Source organism: Trichoderma reesei, assembly GCF_000167675.1.
Source record: "Trichoderma reesei QM6a unplaced genomic scaffold TRIREscaffold_28, whole genome shotgun sequence".
NCBI classification, from domain to species: domain Eukaryota; kingdom Fungi; phylum Ascomycota; class Sordariomycetes; order Hypocreales; family Hypocreaceae; genus Trichoderma; species Trichoderma reesei.
Genome location: NW_006711175.1, coordinates 139,138 through 157,187, shown reverse-complemented (window position 1 = coordinate 157,187; position 18,050 = coordinate 139,138). Strand labels below are relative to the sequence as shown.

General features: G+C 54.8%; 5 protein-coding genes across 5 annotated transcripts; 3 read left to right on the top strand and 2 right to left on the bottom strand.

Annotated features, from left to right (window-relative positions):
- Window positions 1-1,071: 1,071 nt before the first annotated feature.
- Window positions 1,072-1,734, top strand: TRIREDRAFT_41001 (uncharacterized protein; the record flags this gene model as incomplete). Its single annotated transcript, XM_006969001.1, has 1 exon — window positions 1,072-1,734. A coding segment is annotated over one exon (663 nt), but the record flags the coding sequence as incomplete, so codon positions are not given.
- A 398-nt stretch (window positions 1,735-2,132) lies between these two features.
- On the bottom strand, window positions 2,133-3,760 carry TRIREDRAFT_123902 (uncharacterized protein; the record flags this gene model as incomplete). Its single annotated transcript, XM_006969021.1, has 4 exons — window positions 3,722-3,760; window positions 3,461-3,647; window positions 3,164-3,212; window positions 2,133-3,099 (listed from the first exon to the last, which is right to left on the bottom strand). The coding sequence occupies exons 1-4, from the start codon at window positions 3,749-3,751 to the stop codon at window positions 2,133-2,135; spliced, it is 1,233 nt and encodes a 410-aa protein (XP_006969083.1). The 5' UTR covers window positions 3,752-3,760.
- Window positions 3,761-4,121: 361 nt separating this feature from the next.
- TRIREDRAFT_123900 (uncharacterized protein) lies at window positions 4,122-5,294 on the top strand (the record flags this gene model as incomplete). Its single annotated transcript, XM_006969076.1, has 2 exons — window positions 4,122-4,959; window positions 5,079-5,294. The coding sequence occupies 2 exons, from the start codon at window positions 4,122-4,124 to the stop codon at window positions 5,168-5,170; spliced, it is 930 nt and encodes a 309-aa protein (XP_006969138.1). The 3' UTR covers window positions 5,171-5,294.
- A 6,850-nt stretch (window positions 5,295-12,144) lies between these two features.
- Window positions 12,145-13,430, top strand: TRIREDRAFT_111638 (uncharacterized protein; the record flags this gene model as incomplete). The annotated part of the gene is made up of 5 exons (XM_006969075.1): window positions 12,145-12,178; window positions 12,253-12,885; window positions 12,942-13,199; window positions 13,277-13,324; window positions 13,420-13,430. The coding sequence occupies 5 exons, from the start codon at window positions 12,145-12,147 to the stop codon at window positions 13,428-13,430; spliced, it is 984 nt and encodes a 327-aa protein (XP_006969137.1).
- A 2,898-nt stretch (window positions 13,431-16,328) lies between these two features.
- calb (calcineurin, beta subunit) lies at window positions 16,329-17,593 on the bottom strand. The gene is made up of 5 exons (XM_006969020.1): window positions 17,434-17,593; window positions 17,305-17,357; window positions 17,060-17,133; window positions 16,578-16,912; window positions 16,329-16,470 (listed from the first exon to the last, which is right to left on the bottom strand). The coding sequence occupies exons 1-5, from the start codon at window positions 17,483-17,485 to the stop codon at window positions 16,460-16,462; spliced, it is 525 nt and encodes a 174-aa protein (XP_006969082.1). The 5' UTR covers window positions 17,486-17,593; the 3' UTR covers window positions 16,329-16,459.
- Between the last annotated feature and the right edge of the window lie 457 nt (window positions 17,594-18,050).

Sequence of the window (18,050 nt, the reverse complement as noted above, 5' to 3'; positions counted from 1 at the left end):
AGCATATCTTATCGATAATAGATCCTGGCTCGCTACCTGGCCTTGATGCATATACTATGCAAGTAACCGGTATTGATATGGGACTTAGCGCCCAAATTTCGATTCAACACCAAAATTCCCCATCGCCTCTCATTAGGTAGTTGGAACAAACGAAACAACCAAAACAAACCTCAGTCCCCCGAGCAACTCCCACCACCTCTCGGCATGTCAAGTTGCAAAACTTGGATCAACACTTGATGTGGCGTCGCAGAATAGCCTCACAGCCTGGCTGTTTCATACGCACCCTTTCAACCGCTCCCCGAACGTATTCTTATACCAGCAAAGGCCGACGACGACTTCCTCACCGCAGTCCCCCGCGACAACCTCCTCCTCCCTCCAGGGCGCCCTGGCTCAAGATCCGCGAGAGTCCAGATCCGCCGCTCGCATTACGCCGCGCGACCACGGCCGACTACTGTCCCCTAACGAGCGAGCAAAGCAAGCAGGAGGCCACAATGTCGCCTCAGACCATTCAGATCCCGGGGCTGACCCTGCTCAACAATCTGGCGGCGCCGCATGCGATCGCAGCGACCCCGGATGGCGGCCTCGTCAGCGCACCGGCTAAGAACCCTCAGCCAAAGGCCAAAGCGCCATACGCGCCGCCGCGAAAAGCCAAAAAGGAGAACAAGAAGGCGAAAGCGAGGAGAGTGCAGGCCGAGTCTGAGGCTGCCGCTGCCGCTGCCGCTGCGAGTCGCACCGCAAATGCACAGGCTTCTGCTCCTGCGCCTGCTCCTGGCCAGTTTGGGTATGATGAGCCATTCCTTCTGTCACATTGACCTGATGCGCTTCTGTAGGCTTCATCACTGACCGGTTCTTGTTTGCAGCTTTAGCGACTTCAGGAATCCCAATGCCAACTTCGGCCTCAACTTCAACCATCCCAATAATTTCGGTCTCAACCTCAACGCCCCCCACAACTTCGGCTTCGACATGAACCCCTTCCACAACCACTTCTTCAACAACATGATTCCGAACAACTTCACCGCACCACCTCCCTTCAATGCTCTCAGACCCCTCCCACGAGACGAGCGCGTCGCCCCCAGCGCGGCATCCGGCGGCATCCCCGAACCCACGCCCCTCTACATCAAGACCTCCCTCTCCCAGCCCGTCACCCTCCGCCAGCCCCGCCGCATCCTCGTCATCATGGACCTCAACGGGACGCTGCTCTACCGCCCCAACAAGCGCAACCCCTTCAACTTCATCCAGCGGCCGCACGCGCGCCAGTTCCTCGACTACTGCGTCGACACCTTCCACGTCGCCATCTGGTCTTCGGCCCGCCCCGAAAACGTCGACAAGATGGTCTCGCAGCTGCTCTCCCCCGAGCAGCGGAGCAAGTGCGTCGTCATCTGGGGCCGCGATCGCTTCGGCCTGTCGCCCGCCGACTACTCCTCCCGCGTCCAGTGCTACAAGCGCCTGTCGACCATCTGGAACGACCCCCAGGTCGCCGCCTCGCATCCCGCCGCTGCCCACGGCCAGCGCTGGGACCAGACCAACACGGTGCTCGTCGACGACTCGGCCGAGAAGGGCCGCAGCGAGCCCTACAACATTCTCCAGCTGCCCGAGTTTGAGGGCCTCGCCAACGAGCCTGCCGACGTGCTGCCCCAGGTCCACGACTACCTGAATACGCTCTGTTACCAGGCCAATATCAGCAGCTACATACGGCGTCATCCCTTTAGAATCGACGCCAACTATAGACTGCCGCCATCGCAGAAAGACGGTGGCATGGCATGATGAGAGATCAAAGTCCAGTTTCTGAGACTCCTTACGCTGTTTACATAGATTCATGTGCTCTACAAGCACCGTTTTATGATGCATGCCTAGAGCATACAACTCCCATAGTGCCTTTACTAGATACCCCCACATTCTCACTTCTCTTTACATATTGGCTCTTTCCATCATCACGCGATACACAAGGAACAGGCACGAGCACGAGCAGCTAGACATGTTTTACGACTTTGTATTGTTGGTTTGGCGCGGTGCATAGCCCGCTAGCCTTTCGCACAGGACTGCTCAGGCGTGTGTATCATCATTTCCTTATTTACCCATAACCCATCATCACTTCATGATTGTAACTCGTCAACCTCTTCCACTGTGGTTCTTTATTTGAAGACCTTGCCGTCGGCGTGGGGGTACTCCTTGCCGTTGACGACAACGGGCTTGTCCCAAGACCACTGAGCCTCGACGTAGGCACGGTCCTCAGGCTTGCTGGGGTCGAGCTTGGTGAACTCGTAGCTCTCGTAGTCGGGAGCGACGTCAAAGACGGGCAGGTAGTCCTGGCCGCGGATGACAAAGGCACCCTCAATGACGGAGTCGTTGTTGACACCGTAGACGGAGGCGCAGCCGAAGAGGTACTTGCGAGAAGCCTCCAGACGGTTGTTGAAGCCGCCGATGAGGTTGTTGGACATGAAAGTCATGGTAAGCTCATCGTTGTACTTGTAGGCAACCTTCCACAGGGAGTACTCCTCAAAGTTCATGTTGTCCCAGAACCACTTGAGGGCAACGGGGGTGTCGTTGTTGGAGTACTGGCGCTTCCACTCATCGAGGGGAATGGAGGCCTTGGGCAGGGCCTCGAGGGGGTGCTTGGCCTTGGGGGCAGCAGGCTCCTCCTCCTCAGCGGCGGGCTTGGGAGCAGCAGCAGGCTTGGGGGCAGCGGCAGGCTTGGGCTGCTCAGCCTTCTTAGGGGGGGTGTTGGTGAGGACAGGGGTGTCGATGAAGGCAACCTTCTCAGCGACGGCAGTGTAGATGGGCTGGTTGGTGATGGTCTCGTACCAGCGGGTGACAGCGGGGTGCTGCTGGCGCCACTGCTTGTCGAAGAACTTCTGGAAGCCGCGGTTGAGGAGGGGAGCGCTGAAGAGATCAGCCAGGGTGATGCGCTCACCAACCAGGTAGGTGTGGTGGGTGAGGTGCTCCTCAGCAGCGTCGATGGCACGGCCAACCTCCTTGGCGATGTCGTCGACAGCCTTCTTATTGTAGGGAAGGGCGCCGGTCAGGAGCTTGATCCAGGTGCCGACCTGGGGGGCGATCTCGGAGTTGAAGAAGGACATCCATCGCAGGATGGAAGCGTAGCTGTCGTCTGTTAGACGATTTTGCTCGATTAAATTGGGTGAAGAAAAAAATATGCGCGACTTACTCCTGCTTGGTCTTGCCGAGAAGGGTGGTCTTCTCGTTCTGGGAGGTGACTTTATCGTAATGTTAGCCAAGAGCACCACACACCTTGTGACACAGTGAAAGTGGAGAGTTGAAGGAGAGAGATAGTGCAGGATCAGAAGTTGTCGTTATCAACACAGGAAAAGTTTTCATAACAATTCTTTCAGACAGGGATAACTTAAAATACAATCATCATTTTGGCGTGAGGCTGCAAGGGGCCAGGTCGAAGGAAGAGGGACCAGAGACAAGACGTCCAAGGTTCGCAGAGTGATATACATACCGTAGATGGCAATAGCAATGCTCTCGCTCAGAGCAAAGCCGTCCTCGCCAAGGAAGGCAGGGAACTTGCCCAGAGGGTGAGCCTTGAGGTGCTCAGCGGTGGGCTTGCCGGCCTCGACGAGCGAGACGTTCAGCTCGAGGCCGTTGGCCTTGGCGACGGCCTTGGTGGCGACGGCACGAGGCTGGTCCTGTAAGGCACGAAAAAGGTAAGCATGTTGGAAAGTTGAGCAGAGCAGAGAGATTCTTTGGAGGGGAGACGAACGTTGGTGGTGAAGAGAGTTCCGAAGGCCATTTTGACTGATGTCGTGATGCTTGACAAGAGTTGTTTGAGCTTGGGAGAAGAAGGGAAGAGAAGAAGAACGGGGCGATAGAGGAATTTTTTTTTTTCTAATGAGGGGATGCAGTCAGTGCCCCGCGGTGGCTGGTGAAGCAAGCTGAAGCAAGGATATCGGAGTGGGGTCTTGTGGCTGTGACGTGGCTGGTGTGATGCTCAATTCCATCCGATAAGGCAGTAATCAGCTGCACTTATCTGCACGTGATGCGCCGGTTGAATGTCGCACGCAGGCTTCAAGCAGGCGAGGTTATCGTGGGCAAAAAGATTCTGTGGTATCAAGAGCGAATCGTCATTGCTCGAATCCGCCCTCGACCGACGCCCGGCAACAATGGCGACCATGGCAACTGGCCTGCGGCACGCAAAGTGCGCAGGCTCGATTGCCGCAGCTCAATGGCGGACGGCAGTGCTCCCGCGGTCGACTTTCTCACTCGCCATTCGCTCAATAACCAGCGACTCGCAAAAGACAACGCCTCCCAATCTCGAGGTTGAAGTCGCCGCGTCTGTCCCGATCCCGTACCAAGGCGTCACACATGCCCGAGTCGTGCCGGCAACGCCGTCCTACTTCTCGAGAGAGCCCCAGTTCAACGACTTATACATTGGCATCTCCAAGCTGCTCACCAAGTACAACCATCTCCCCACGGTTCCCCCCAGCGAGGCGCCGCAGATGCCATGGACGAAGTTGGAGGAGATGCGAGCACAGATGGGAGAGCCCATCAAGGCGTCACATTACGCAAAGGTCATGCGGGTCGCCAAGCGCCTCAACCTCATTGAGCCCAGTCTGCGGCCGCAGGAGGTCAAGGTGGCCCTGACGGAGTTCACCAGAGACATCAACCCGTTCTTGAACATGCCAAACCCGATCACAATCGACAAGTTTGGACGAGCCGTCGGCGTGGGCAAGAGAAAGGAATCAACGGCCCGAGCCTTTGTCGTGGAGGGCACTGGGGAGATCCTGGTCAACGGCAAGACGCTGAGCGAGGCTTTTGGCCGGGTGCACGACCGTGAAAGCGCAGTCTGGGCCCTTACGGCTACGCAGAGGCTGGACAAGTACAATGTCTGGGCCTTGGTTGAGGGAGGCGGCACGACAGGACAGGCTGAGGCTATCACCTTGGCCGTTGCAAAGGCGCTGGTTGCTCACGAGCCTGCATTGAAGACGGCTCTAAGAAGAGGTATGATCTATCTAACTGTTTGGGCTCCTCAGCTTGTTTATCTCCATCTTCTTCTGTTATTCTTCTCACTCGCTTGAAATCTTTATGATGATTGCTAACGTTGTGTCTCCCGCATCTAGCTGGCTGCATTACGCGCGATCCCAGGACAGTGGAAAGAAAGAAGCATGGACATGTCAAAGCCAGAAAGATGCCTGCTTGGGTCAAGCGATAGAAGCTGTATGGGCTTGGATTTTCTGCAGCATTTGGAAGCTCGACCGGGCAAGATTACGCAGATGTCCTGCGTGAGGCCAAGCCTCGGGGGGCGCTTATTTGGGATGCCGAGCGCGATATTGTACATTTACGCAAATTGTATTTATAGAACCCCAGACGTTGCTGCTTTGGGGGCCGTTTGAGCCGAGTTGGGCCCAAGCTGGAAAGCATTAAATGTTATAATGAAGTATGACCGAATCGAGCCTCGTGGTCTCTACGAGGCTGTGGGCAATTACTAGGTGGGCACATGGCTCTCTGCTTGCCACTCGTACGCCTTTGTAAGAATGGAGTCAGCTGTGCAGAATCCTTTGACTTACATGTTGTCAGCATTGTCAACGCCCAGCTTCATACGATGTTGAAAAGGGTTAAGGGACGTCATCGTAGGCCCTTGTCTGACTCCCTTGCTCGAGCAGGTGAGGCTCAGCTCAGCAGGTCGACACCCAATGATACTGTACTTCCGAGGGCCCTCTAAGGAGACAGTGATGGACAGCCTGAGAGACAACGCATTGCTGTCATAGTTGAGTCCCGGTGCGTCACGCCTCCCTGGGGCTACCGTGGAAGTGGCAGTGGCAGTAGTAGCACTTATGCCACCCATGGTGAACCATGCAAGCCCAGGGTTGCGAGGCTGACCGGCCCGTTCCTGCGACATGCCGCTGCAACATGTAGCATCCGGCGCCGGTCACGAGTTGCCCATTGAAGTGCGAAAATATGCAGCCCCCTTTCCCCCTTTTTTCAGGGCCGCAAGCTACACTTCGACGACCCGACGCCATCGTGTCCTCACTTACATGGTCGCGAGGTCGGAAGTTGCTTGTCCCGGGTCCAGCAATGTCCAGAGCCGGCCGTGCCTTTGTTGATACAGCCAATCCAACAGCCATAGTCTTTCACCGCGCGCTTTCAGTGTTCAATTGGTGCATGCTCAAGTACGGAGGACGAACCGATGTCTTCCGGATCGGATCCGGTTTGAGTTGCGCCCGACCCGGACCCCCTTGGCGAGAGATGGTATGGCACGAGAGCCAGTGCAAGCCACAACACCGGACATACGAAGACTCAGCTCAAAGCCTCCTGTTTCTGTTTCTGAAGTTCCAAGTCCTATGCCTGAGGTTCCCTTTTCCCTCCCCTGCCAACAAACCAATGACGTCGGCTCAGGTCCCGCCGTCAGCAAGGGTATTAGGCAGTCTCAGCCGCGCGAAGCCACTCACTCTTCTTTCTGTGCCATGTAGATTGTTGTCCGAGCTCGTCGATGGCCGGGGCCAGGGCAACAAGGAGCAGGGGGAGCGGGTACGGCAGGATTATTAGGCGGCCAATGGAAGACGGCATTGGTCACAGAGGGGGGACGCAGGAGGGCTTTCTTTTTCATCCATTACAGACATTGGCCGTGAAGGATGCCGCAATTGACGCGATTGCTGCTCGCAGTTCGGATGTGTAGCGGTTGATACAGCCTTTCGAGCGAAGTCAGCTCTTCATAGCGCCCTGACCGAGTTTCAGGCAGCTGAGCCAGGCCAGCTATGACGAGCAGCGAGTGCTATGAGATCGTACGATGGCCGAGCGGGAGTCAATCAGTAACTTGGTGCCCGAGACACGGGCGCTTATTCCGTCTCCATCTCCCTGAATGCCTTGGGTATGCATGACAGGCCTCCCCGGGCTTATCAGAACCCGAAACTCTCGATGCAGGGGACACGGCAAAAAAAGGACAGCTGGGGTAAAACACAGCCAGGGACCATACCTTCGCACTACGTATCGTAGTATCCGCACAGAAGCAGCTGAAATGTCGGTCATCAGCCTGGCAGTTACTTGGCGCAGTGGCGGTGACGGGAGAAGCCTGCAATAGGAGTATCTAGAATTGTGCGTTAGCATTTGTAGGATGTTGCCAATACCTTCATCCATCCAATGCCCTGCTCTACTCTTGCCTATGCAGCTGCCCATATCTCCCTCCTTGCCAGGCACCGAGACTCGCCCTGCCCTGCACCAACCCTTAATACGATGTTCGATCGTGAGGCCAGGCGAAATCATTAGTCTGTGCTACCCACATCTGCTACATCTGGTACGCCTCAATATGCTCGATCACTTCGAGTCGTCTTGAATGGTTCTCTGTATCCCGGTACTCCGTAGCAGCACCAATACTCCGAGAGGTTTCTGGGAGCAGTGTCACTGTAACTATTGCAACATCAACATGCTACGGAGGCGTACCTAGAGTGAACTGCTACATGGAGGCAGAGGCCCTTTGGACAGTGAGACATCGGACCACCCTGCCGACTTTCTCGACCAGAAGAGGCTCATGCTAATGCCTGTAAAGCGCACGCCCTCAGCCGCGATGTCATCCATTGGTGATTTTTTTGGGGGGGGGCATGACGAGGGACTCGCTAATGATTCGTACTTTGAGCTTCGTACAGAGACTGCTACCATGATCCTATTATTAACCGAAGCACCTGCTGCTGACACGCATGAATGACAACGTACTCATACATTAGCCGTGCCTTGTCATAAGGCTCTTCAAACCGAGCTACTAGTGGAAAGTCATCTGGGGATCGATGCGTAGCACAGGGCTCCAGGAATAATCCGTCTTTGTCTCGGTTTTCGAAATCCTTCGGTGGCTTGCGCTTGCTCATTGTTAGATGCCCATCCGTCAGTACCTTTCTACTTCGCTAGATCCGCCAGCAGCTCGCCAGAATGCTCCTTGATGCTGTTTCCCAGGCTTCGATGGTCCGAAATATGTTCCTGGCTGCTCACGCTACAAACAAGCCCAGCCCCCATCTCCACACCCGCTCTTGCGGCTCCGAATGGCTGCTTGTCGATGGAGTCGCTGTGGACCGGAGCCGTTGGCTCGCCTGTTAGCACGGCCCTAGCGAGAAGCATTTTGCCTGTATTTGCCAGGTCCGGGCTCGCAGATTGGCTGCCGTCGCCGCGTCCGGGGATTTGCTTGCAGCGAGTTGCAGCATGGCCTGTCCACTGGAAGGTTCCTTGGCTGTGGACTTTGACGCATGCTGCACATGGCCTTCCCGCCCGGCGCCTCCACTCCGCGGTCAAGTCCTCCCAATCCCGCCATCCCCTGTTCCTGGCGGTGTCGCGGTGCCTGAATATCGGTATGTAGTGGACGGGCGTCGCGTCGGTGGGCTTGACGAGGTTGCAAGAGAAGAGAAACAGTAAGAAGTTCTCTTACTTTGGCAGACAGAGGAAGAAGAAGAAACAGATACTACCTACCTTAGGTAGAAGCACAGAAGAAAGAAGAATGACGCAATACCTACCTAGCCGCAGCTTTGGAAGCGCCTTCCTCATCTCTCTACTCTACCGAGGGGCAGGTGCAAAGACCACGCCTTCCCTTGTCTCTGATCACAGCTCGCTCCTGCCTCGCAACAGCCGGCAGCACTCACGTGCGCCTCCCAAATCGGTCTTCAACCTGGATCGGTGTACCTGCATCATGATTCATCTCTGTGATGGCATCAACCCGGCCAGGTTGGCTGCCTCTGCTGGGGCGATGCTGGTGATACCGGCTGGGTCATACGACGCACAAACGAGATCCAATATCTCGATTCCGCCCTCGAACTGAATTCCAAATCCTCACAGGCTCTTGTTCTGCGCCTCCGTTCCCAATCCATCTGTCTTGTCCTCCCTCGACTCCCAGCTTTCCTCCTCAGAACTCAGTTCAGCTACCATCTGTCAATTGCCCCTGCAGATGCCTTGTCCGACAGGTGTGTCGATTCCAGTGGGGGCGTGCTTTAAACAAGCGACACAACCATGAAATTGCTACACTACTACTACTAGCAGTAGTAGTGGTCGGCATGCCTTGGATCAGAGATTCTTGAGCTATGGCTTTGCTTTGCTGTGGGTAGGACGAGCGATCCCTACATGTGAAGGGTGGGCGTTGCGTCCCGTGATTTGCTCGTTGGCATCCGGCGCCCTTGAATTGGCAGTGCTACTCTGACCGAGACACGCAGGCAGAAGTCAGCACAGAGGATGCCCCAAGAGGAAAACGACACACTCAACTCAATTGCGTCGATTGTCTCGCCCAGTTAGGCACGATCCGGGTTGTCGGGACGCCCCTCGTCAGACACGGCCTTTAGGCTGGCCGCGCGACGGGATATTTCCAGCCCTTGGGGCTTGGTAGCTCTGGCATACTGCTGCTGTTTCTGATTGACGGGCGACCGCAATCGCAAGCTGAAGAGCAATTCGTCTTTGGTCTATGAAACTTCGGTCATCCCCGTGCAGTGAGCTAGCTGCCCAGTTACTAGGCCAATTCATCCCGGCAAAACACCCAGTCACCAGGCGCTATCATATACCATTATCTTTAGCCATGGTCTGGCCTGGCGCCCTGAGCAACGACGTGATCTTGCTGGCTGCTGGGAGAGTCGAGAGTCGCGGCAGAGGCAAAGCAATACTACATACACATGCTCTATTGGAGAGGATGCCGTCTCAACAAGCCCCCTGTCCGCTTTCGGTCATGCGTCATTATTCAGCTCCTGAGGATGTGACTGATCCAGGTCCTAACTCGACTGGTGACAGGCAGCGAAGCGTCTCAGGCGCCCTCCTCATTCATGCAGAATCCCTGGGCTTCTTGCTGTTGTTCTGGCTGTTGTTGTCATGCAGTGGCTTGCCGTTGCGATCCTGCGCCCTGCTTCTAATCCGCGTTCTTTTTTCTGATGAATAGGCGGACCGGCCACCGAGACTCCATGCACGGAACACAACGCTCGTCAGATCCGCCGGCAATCCCTAGGCGTCCTACGGAGTGAGCTGGCCAGAGGATAAACTCATTCACATGTCGAGCACCGGCTCTTCAATGCCTTGCAGCCGGCTTGCGTACCGACAAGCGATGCTCCATGTTCCAGAAGATGGGCCTGAGCCTCGTTGACAGGATTCTCTTTTAGCGGAGAAAAGCAGGAGTGCCGACTCATGCCGCCAAGCCCAAACCATCGGCGAGCCCATCCACTAACCAAGTGAAGATGGGAATCCACCGTGTTTCGTGTATGTGGTCTCTGGCGGAGCGCACGTCAACTCACCTTTCGATTTCCATCCTGGCCAGGTCTGGATCTTTTACATTGTGGCTTTCGTCCAATCGCGCGTCATCTACACACCTGTTGGCTTGCGGCTTCGCAAGGGCACAGGTAGAGTGCTGCGTGCGGGCCACTGATGTGGCCTCTCCGATGCCCTTCACTCTTTCGTCCCCGTCTGAGGGGGGCACCCCTGGCCTGTCCTCCAAAGAAGCCTTTCTTCCGTCGTGCCGGATGACCAGGGGTGGCCACTCGCAGATCCCCAATCCAAATCGTCAATCACAAACTGCCCTCTAGCCTTGCAGACTAGTGGCAGCCTACCGACTGTATCGCCCCAAGTTGTCTTTCCTAGGGCCGACCAACGCAAGGTACCAGAATACGACATTATGCCCAGCACCCCGGGTCATACCAAGCGCATGTCTTGGCCGATGTGGCTGTCGTCAGTCGCCATTGACAAGCAGCCCTGCTCTGCGTTTATGAGTTGCCGCGCATTGTATGGACCCCTACGAGGCAGACGACACACTGGGACTGCATACTGCTGACGTCGCTCTTCTTCCTCTGCCCCGTCCTCCCACACTCGCCCATCCGCGGGCTGGTGTAATAGCGCTCCCTCGGGGAGCGAATAGTACACACCTGTACTCGGATCTGGGCACTCTGGCCTCCTTTTTCGCGGTCACTATTACTCTGCTTTCGACCTTGTTCTTCTCCCTCTCGCTCTCCCCTCCTTCCATTAGCGTGGATCTCGGAGTAGACGGCCTTGGTCAACCATCTTACGAGTACCCCCCTCGGTATAAGACCCGATGCTTCCTCCAAGGCCAGTCACCCGTCAGTCTCCAACAAGGCTCCATCGACTTAGTGATCTAGTACACGGCCTGCTACTAGTTTCTCGGTCGATTCCCCGCTGTTGCTGTTTTAAATGCCAGCCGGGTTTGCATCCTCACCAGCGGCGTCAGCCATTACAGTGCCTACGACTCTTGTCGCACTTCCCACGCCCACATACACCATCCGATTGGCAAAGGTCTCTGCCCTCACCATCTCTCATTTGGTCTAGGCCTCCCTGTCTCCAACCCGTTGGATTGCTGGTGCCGTTTTCTCTTGTGAGCGAGCCCACTCTTGTCAGATTTGGAAAGGGTAAGCATCTAATATTGCAAAGAGAATAATAGGCCCTCTCCCCCAAATCTCGCTCACGGATCTCCCACCTTGAACTGTCACGACCTGGCTCCAACTCTTTCGCTTCCCAGCAACGTGCCGTTGCTTTACCTAACGCTCTTTATACAGGCAGCCGGACACACATACTACTAGGTCGACCTGGTGGAACCTACGCCTCTCTGGTGCCCGGTCCCTGACGTACTGCCGTTCGGGGCATGATGAACCAATAGACAGTTGGCTCCGCCAAATCCAAGCCCGCCATTGAGAATTTGCGAATTTGCCCAGAGGGTAACCGTCTTTGTATCCGTTACATACGAAACCTCGTCGAGCCGAGAAAAAAAAAATCTCAGACACATTCCTTTCTGTTGCTAGACCGGTCGGTTCTTGAGGCTGGTTGGATCTTGCCAACAGGATATGACCTCGACGTCTCAGCGTGTCCTCCTAGACTGTCTGCTTCTTCTCGTCGTTTGGGGCCGAATGTTTTAACGGCTTCCACTCATAAGCTCCATGTTTGCCTCATGAACAGATCCTGTTCGCACTACCACACACTCGCTCAATAGTCGTCCACGGACAAACAAGAATCATCGATTCGCACTGCTCTTTCATACTACCACAAGCTCGTCTTGAACACCGTCACTCGTTTGTACCCGGCCAGCGGTACGTCCTAGAAGCTGTCCCTTTCGACCTGTCGGCACACTCGTCTCCAACAGCACTTGCTCAGCGCGCCGATAGGACTCAGTAGGAAATACTTCGTACGACAGAGCCCATCGGGGCATGGACAATCCCAACCAGCATAGAAGGCAGAATGACCCGCCTGGCCATCACACCCCTTCACACAGGTACTCAGCTCAAGGTTCTGTAGGCGGTTCTTCTGAGCGCTATCGAGCAGCGCCCCCCCTCACATCTTCCTCAGCACCAAGAGGCTTGGGAGGCGCACCGGCCTACAGCACGTACTACCAGGAACCCACGGCTGCATTCTCGACGCATACAAACATGCCATCGACGGCAATGGCGTACGGGTCGGAATACGCCGCCGATTCGAGACCCCAAACCCAGAGTTTCGGGGGCTACAACGCGGGTATGATGATGTACAACGTGCCTCAGCCGAACACGCAAACTCCAGTCTACGAGGCCCAACACTTTGGGCAACGGCAGCAGGCAGCAATGCAGATGATGGCACCGGATGTCACATCAACATACTTTAGCTCCGAAGCCGGGGGTGCAGCAGCAGCAGCAGCAGCAGCGAGCATGCAACACCCGAGCCAGGGGAGCAGCGCATCGGCCGGGGTATATCAGCAGAGCCAACCCATGAGCTACGCTGGAAGCATGCCTGCCGCAGGCGCCATGCAGCAGACTTCGGGAGCAGCGGATTCTGCCATGGCGGAAGGGCAAGACTATGCTTCCTCGGGGCTGCAGGAGAAGTGGCAAAACTACCAACGGCAACTGGGCTCTGTGTTTCAGGACATCTCAGCCAACTCGTTGGAAAGGGCTGCCGAAACACTACTGCACGTCTCCAATTGGTTGCTCACGCAAGTGGTAGAGCTAGGTATGGAGAGGCAAAGAAACCTGCTCGGCTTGACACTGTACTTACACGCAACACAGGACTCAGCCAAGATGATGCCAGCCTACATGCCGAGAGGATCAAACTCTGGAACGACTTTAACCACGCCTGGTTAGCCCTCTGCTTCCGGCAGAAGGAAATCATGTCGTCTGGCCAGCAGTCATCGAGATCCCAGGTTGTCATGTCTCAGGAAACGATCAAGAAGCTAGGCGACGAGCTTATCCGGCTATGCGATGGTATCGAGAGCCATGGCTTAGTCGACTATCAATATGGCGTGTGGGAGGATCGAATCGAGACGAGTATGTCATGGCTGCCCTCCCCTCCCCTTTCCTTTCCTCTGGGTAGTGCAAAGAAGCTGTTCTAACTGGCCGCCTAGTTCTCGAAGAATGCCTCGATCTCTACGATTCCCTCGAAGCGGCCGTCGGTACGAGCGGAGGGTCTCGCTGATCTTCTCTTGCTTTGCCATTACGAAGACGATGACGACGACGCGGAATATGTTTACGCCTGTGAATGATCTAGATGCCGGCTAGTCTAGTGCCAGCACGGAAGATGGCTAGGCACCTTTTCCTACAAGTTCTTTCCTGCTCTCCATCTTCTAGATCTTCTTTCGAAGCTGCCCTCGCACTATTGGAGGCTTGGGTCATTGTACAATACACAACGGGAATGCTCGGCACGGCCTTTACAATGGCGCGGATACAACTATCGGCAAGATTAGGTCCCATGAAATAATTTGGAAGGAGGAAATCCTATTGCTGGGTCTTACGGGTTACTGGACGGAAGGACGGATGGACGGACGGATGGCTGGATGGATGGGCGGGATGGAATTATGGGTTTTGTTTTTTTCTTCTTCTTTTCTTCTTTCTAGTGCGGGATGGATGCCTATGTCGGGCGTCTGCGAGACGCAAGGGGAGGGTGAAGCCAGCGTATCAAGTGATATGTCTGTATACTCCCATGGCTGTGTCTTGAAGAAGCCGGCTGACGGCGGAAGGGGGGCCAATGGCAAACCCGCCTGCGCCACGGACACACAAACACCGACGGGGCAGCAGCAAATACGACGACGCGACAAACACGGGCATGGCATGGCACCCCGCCCTGGCATTGGCCGGCGAGCGGCTGACAAGGCGAAAGTCCTTCTGGCGAATTGGTACAACCGGGTGGGAATTGATGGGAATCTTTGGTGGGTTTCATGGGCAGGACAGCCTCGGGAGCGGACAAAGGGGCCTTGCGGCGTTGAATGCTTCGACCTCTCAAGGCAAAGGTGTTTTGTCTTTCAGTTTTCTGCCCTTTCCTTTCCTCTCTGCCTCTGCTTTCACATTCCATTCCTTTATTCACAAGCTGTCCTCGGTTTCTAATAAGTCATCACCTCGACCCAACCGTCAACGAGGAACTTGTGCACAACCTTCACCAGTTGGCTTGCTTTTCTCTGTATCTCTTTTCTTTCTCATCATCTCCTTTCCCCATTTCTTCGTGTACACTATGTGTATCATGTGGCTTTAGACACTTTTTCTTTATTAGAATGTAGCAGGTTTGAGCCCTCGAGGGCTGTATGAACCGGCTGGGGGGGGTGGCATGGGAAAACGACAGCTAGATAGCAGACAGTCCGGATTGTAGGCTCTGAGGGAGCCGAATTTGGCACAGATAATGCGACACAAGGCCTTGTAGTTGCGAGCCGCATGTGATTTCTTTGCAACACTTGCGGCGTGGAACCTGAACTGTGAGTGTCTGGCTGTCGAGGCAATGGTACGGCCAATCTAGATGCTGAGATTTGACGTCGGAGCAAGTCTGCGGCCGCCCAGTGGCAGGGTGACACCTGTAAGAGGGCGTTTCTTCTGAATACTCCCCTTTGCTGTCACCGCGCAGGCTCCCACCGGGGGATAGAAGCCGGGGTGCCGTCGGTATCCGTGTGGATGCCTGAATATTGACTTCCAGCTGCACCCGTGAAGGCCCTTGGCAAGCATTGGGTCTCGGGTTATACTTGTTTGAGAGTCCATTAGAGGTAGTGAGTAGGTGATTGCACCAGAAGTGCGTCATGGGTCATCCAAGGTTGGCTACTAGTCGAATACCGACGGGCGAATGGGGGTGCTCGAGGGTGACTGCTCATCACCGCAGGTGGGCATCGTATAGTTGTCTCAGTCTGGGTTACATGCAGCCATCAGCTTTTTTTTTTTTTTTTTTTTTTTTTTTTATTGCTTGTCCTTGCCAAGGCTGCAGCTGTAGTGGCCATCACATGCCACTTGCCGAGAGGAGAAGAAAGGACCATTCTCCTTCGAACCAGGAGAGCTCGAAAACTGGTCTCCTTGGGTGGCTATTTGATGGTTACTTCGTTGGATATGTATGATCAAGAGAAGAGCCCTTTGTTCGGCTTCAGTGCCCATGGATATAGAAATGTCGTATGGAAAGCTAGGCCCGGCTTCTTCTCGTCCTAGAGGCATGCTAATGTTGTGGAGGTTTGCTACATAGGTCGACCCCCGGATCTGCTGCATGCAGTCTGGTAATAGTATCTGGACTGCATGTGAGTGACTGATAGATTCGTGACGAGATTGGCGTCGGGGCAAAGGAGCCGTGTCTTGGCTTCGTACCTAGTGTCGATCGTAGGACAAGAGAGACGATACCCCGGATGCAGATCCAGCTGTGCTGTGCAGCTTGTTATGACGTGATGGTGCGTTAGTAGAACTTTTGTACGTGGCAGTGTGTAGCATGATGAGGCCTTAGCAGACAATTAGTAGTAGCAGTAAAGGGTGTGTTGAAGTGTTTGGATTCCGGGGGAAGAAAGGTTGACTCGTGAGGGAGAGAGTACATGGAGAACGAGGAGTAGTAACTTAGGTAGAGCATGATGGGGAAGAAAGGTACCTATGGTGACTTATCTGTTTGCCGTACAATCATTACAGATACGAGCTGGCACGAGTTGTGTGGTATCGTGCCCTTACATGATTCTAAGTGAACCTCAGCACGCCCAAGTCAGGCCGATCGAGCCCTACTCCTCAAGTGTCAAGAAGGATAGCACAAGGCTCCAGCTCTGCCAAATCGAATCAACTCCCCTTTACCTACTCCGAGACAAGCCCACCGTGTGGCCTGTCGAGCCAGCCACAAGCATTCAAAGAATCGAACTCTGGCTGCTCAGGGATTTTCCTGCGTTTGCTGCGGGTGCGGCGACGTGCATTGCTTGGCTGGATCGTAGTGGTTACACTGTCTGAAATGAGCATGGCGGGCACACGGGAAAACCCCCCCCCCCCCCCCCCCCCCGATGACTGCATACGAGCTGTGTAGCGCCATCGGAGCTGAGATTGCGAGGCAGGCTGAGAGGGAAATCGTGCAGGTCCAAGACTCGCAAAGAGAGGTTTGGTATTCGATGGGCTGGCAGACGTGCTTCACGTGAGATCAGGGAACTAACTCGAGTATAACGTGAAGAGATGAGAAGCAAGAAAAGAAGAAGAAATGCGAGCGTAGATATTTCATGATCATAACTGCTGTATCCCATTGTCCACAAACCTCCGCCGGTCGTGGCGGTGGCCTACCCGAGACCAACGCCGTCCCTTGCCTCCTGCTCCTCTGTAGATGACTAGAACTGGTCTTTATATCGCCGCCATTCAGTTAGCACATCAGAGAACAAGAAAAAGAGAAGTAAAGAAACGATTGAAGAAAGTAAAAAAAAAGGGGGGAGGGGGGACAAAACGCACCAAGAGTCATGCTCATGCTCACGTCGGTATTCTCCACCATCTTGGTAAACTCCTCAAAGCTAATCTTGCCGTCCTTGTCGAGGTCCGCCTCCATGATGGTCTTGTCGACAATCTGCTGCAGCTGCTGGTCCTTGAGGTTGCTGCCCACCATCATCTTGAGGACGATGAAGAGCTCGCCGTTGCTGATGTAGCCGTCGCGGTCAATGTCGTACACCTTGAAGGCGAACTGCAGCTTCTGCTCCTTGTTGCCCTTGCTGCTGAAGGCGCTCAGGCCCGAGACGAACTCTTGGAAGTCGACGTCGCCGCCGCCGTCCTCATCGAAAATGGCAATCATGCTGTTTTGTTTTAGTTTGTCATTGGCAATATGTTAGTCGGTGTGCTGAGGAATGAAGGGGGATTTTTGGCGAGCGCGAGCGGTGTATCAAGACTTTCGCTGGGGACGAGGGTGGTGAATAGGGGGGAAAGGAAAGGGGAAGTCGAACCGTGTCGCAAGCGGGTTGGAGGAGATCTGAGGAAGGCTGAGGAATTCGTCACGCTCGATCGTGCCAGAGTTATCCTGCAGTAGTCCAAGGAGCAGTTAGCCATATATGTTTCCCTCTCTGCCTTTGCAAGCAGCAGAGCCTCGTCATTCGTCCATATCGCGGGCAGCCAGCAGCCCAACCGGGAAAAGTAAAAAGAGCCCAAAAATGCGCTTTGCTGGTTCCTCCTCGGCTTTGCAATCGCGTACCTTGTCGAGCTTCATAAATCGTTTTCTTAACCGGTCGACCTCTTCTCTGTCAACTATGCGACAGCAGGAATTAATTAGCAGCTGCATAGCCGGGAAAGGGGAGGGGGGGTGCAATGACGGGCAGCCTACAGTTGGAGCCCTGGACGATGTTGTCCAGCACGGTGCTGGTGGTGTTGCCCATGTTGAAGGCGCAGCGACTCTTGCGCTGGATTTCGTCTCGAGCGGAGGGAGGAAAGATGGGGAGCGAGGCTTCGGGGCGGGTATCGTGGTGTTGGAGCGGCGTGGGTTTGTGGTTTGTGGTTGTGGTTGTAAGTGTGTAGGGGTCCTGTACTGTAATAGTAGAAGAGGCATCCACGGGTTATGCAACTCGTTAGTAGTACTGTAGGCGGAACTGCACAAAAGGCGGCGGCTCTCCTAGAGGGGTACGAGTACTAGCTGGTCATGTGCACGGGCCATCAAATTGGGAGCGCAAGTGGTCGTGAAGCAATTGACATTCTATACGGGCATGTGCATGTACATGTACATATGCAAAGATTGATGAACCAGTCAAGACAAATAAATGGCAGCTAGTCGAGAGAAAAACAATGGGGATGGCGAGTTTGCAGATTGTGCATATGCATCACGCTGTAGCTTTCCGTACCTACTGTGGCAGATGATGCATCATTTCAATCAGATAAGATTGAGTTGGAGCCAAAAGGCTGAAATTCTATGTACTGCTGTATACTCCGTACTGCAATCATGGCTTC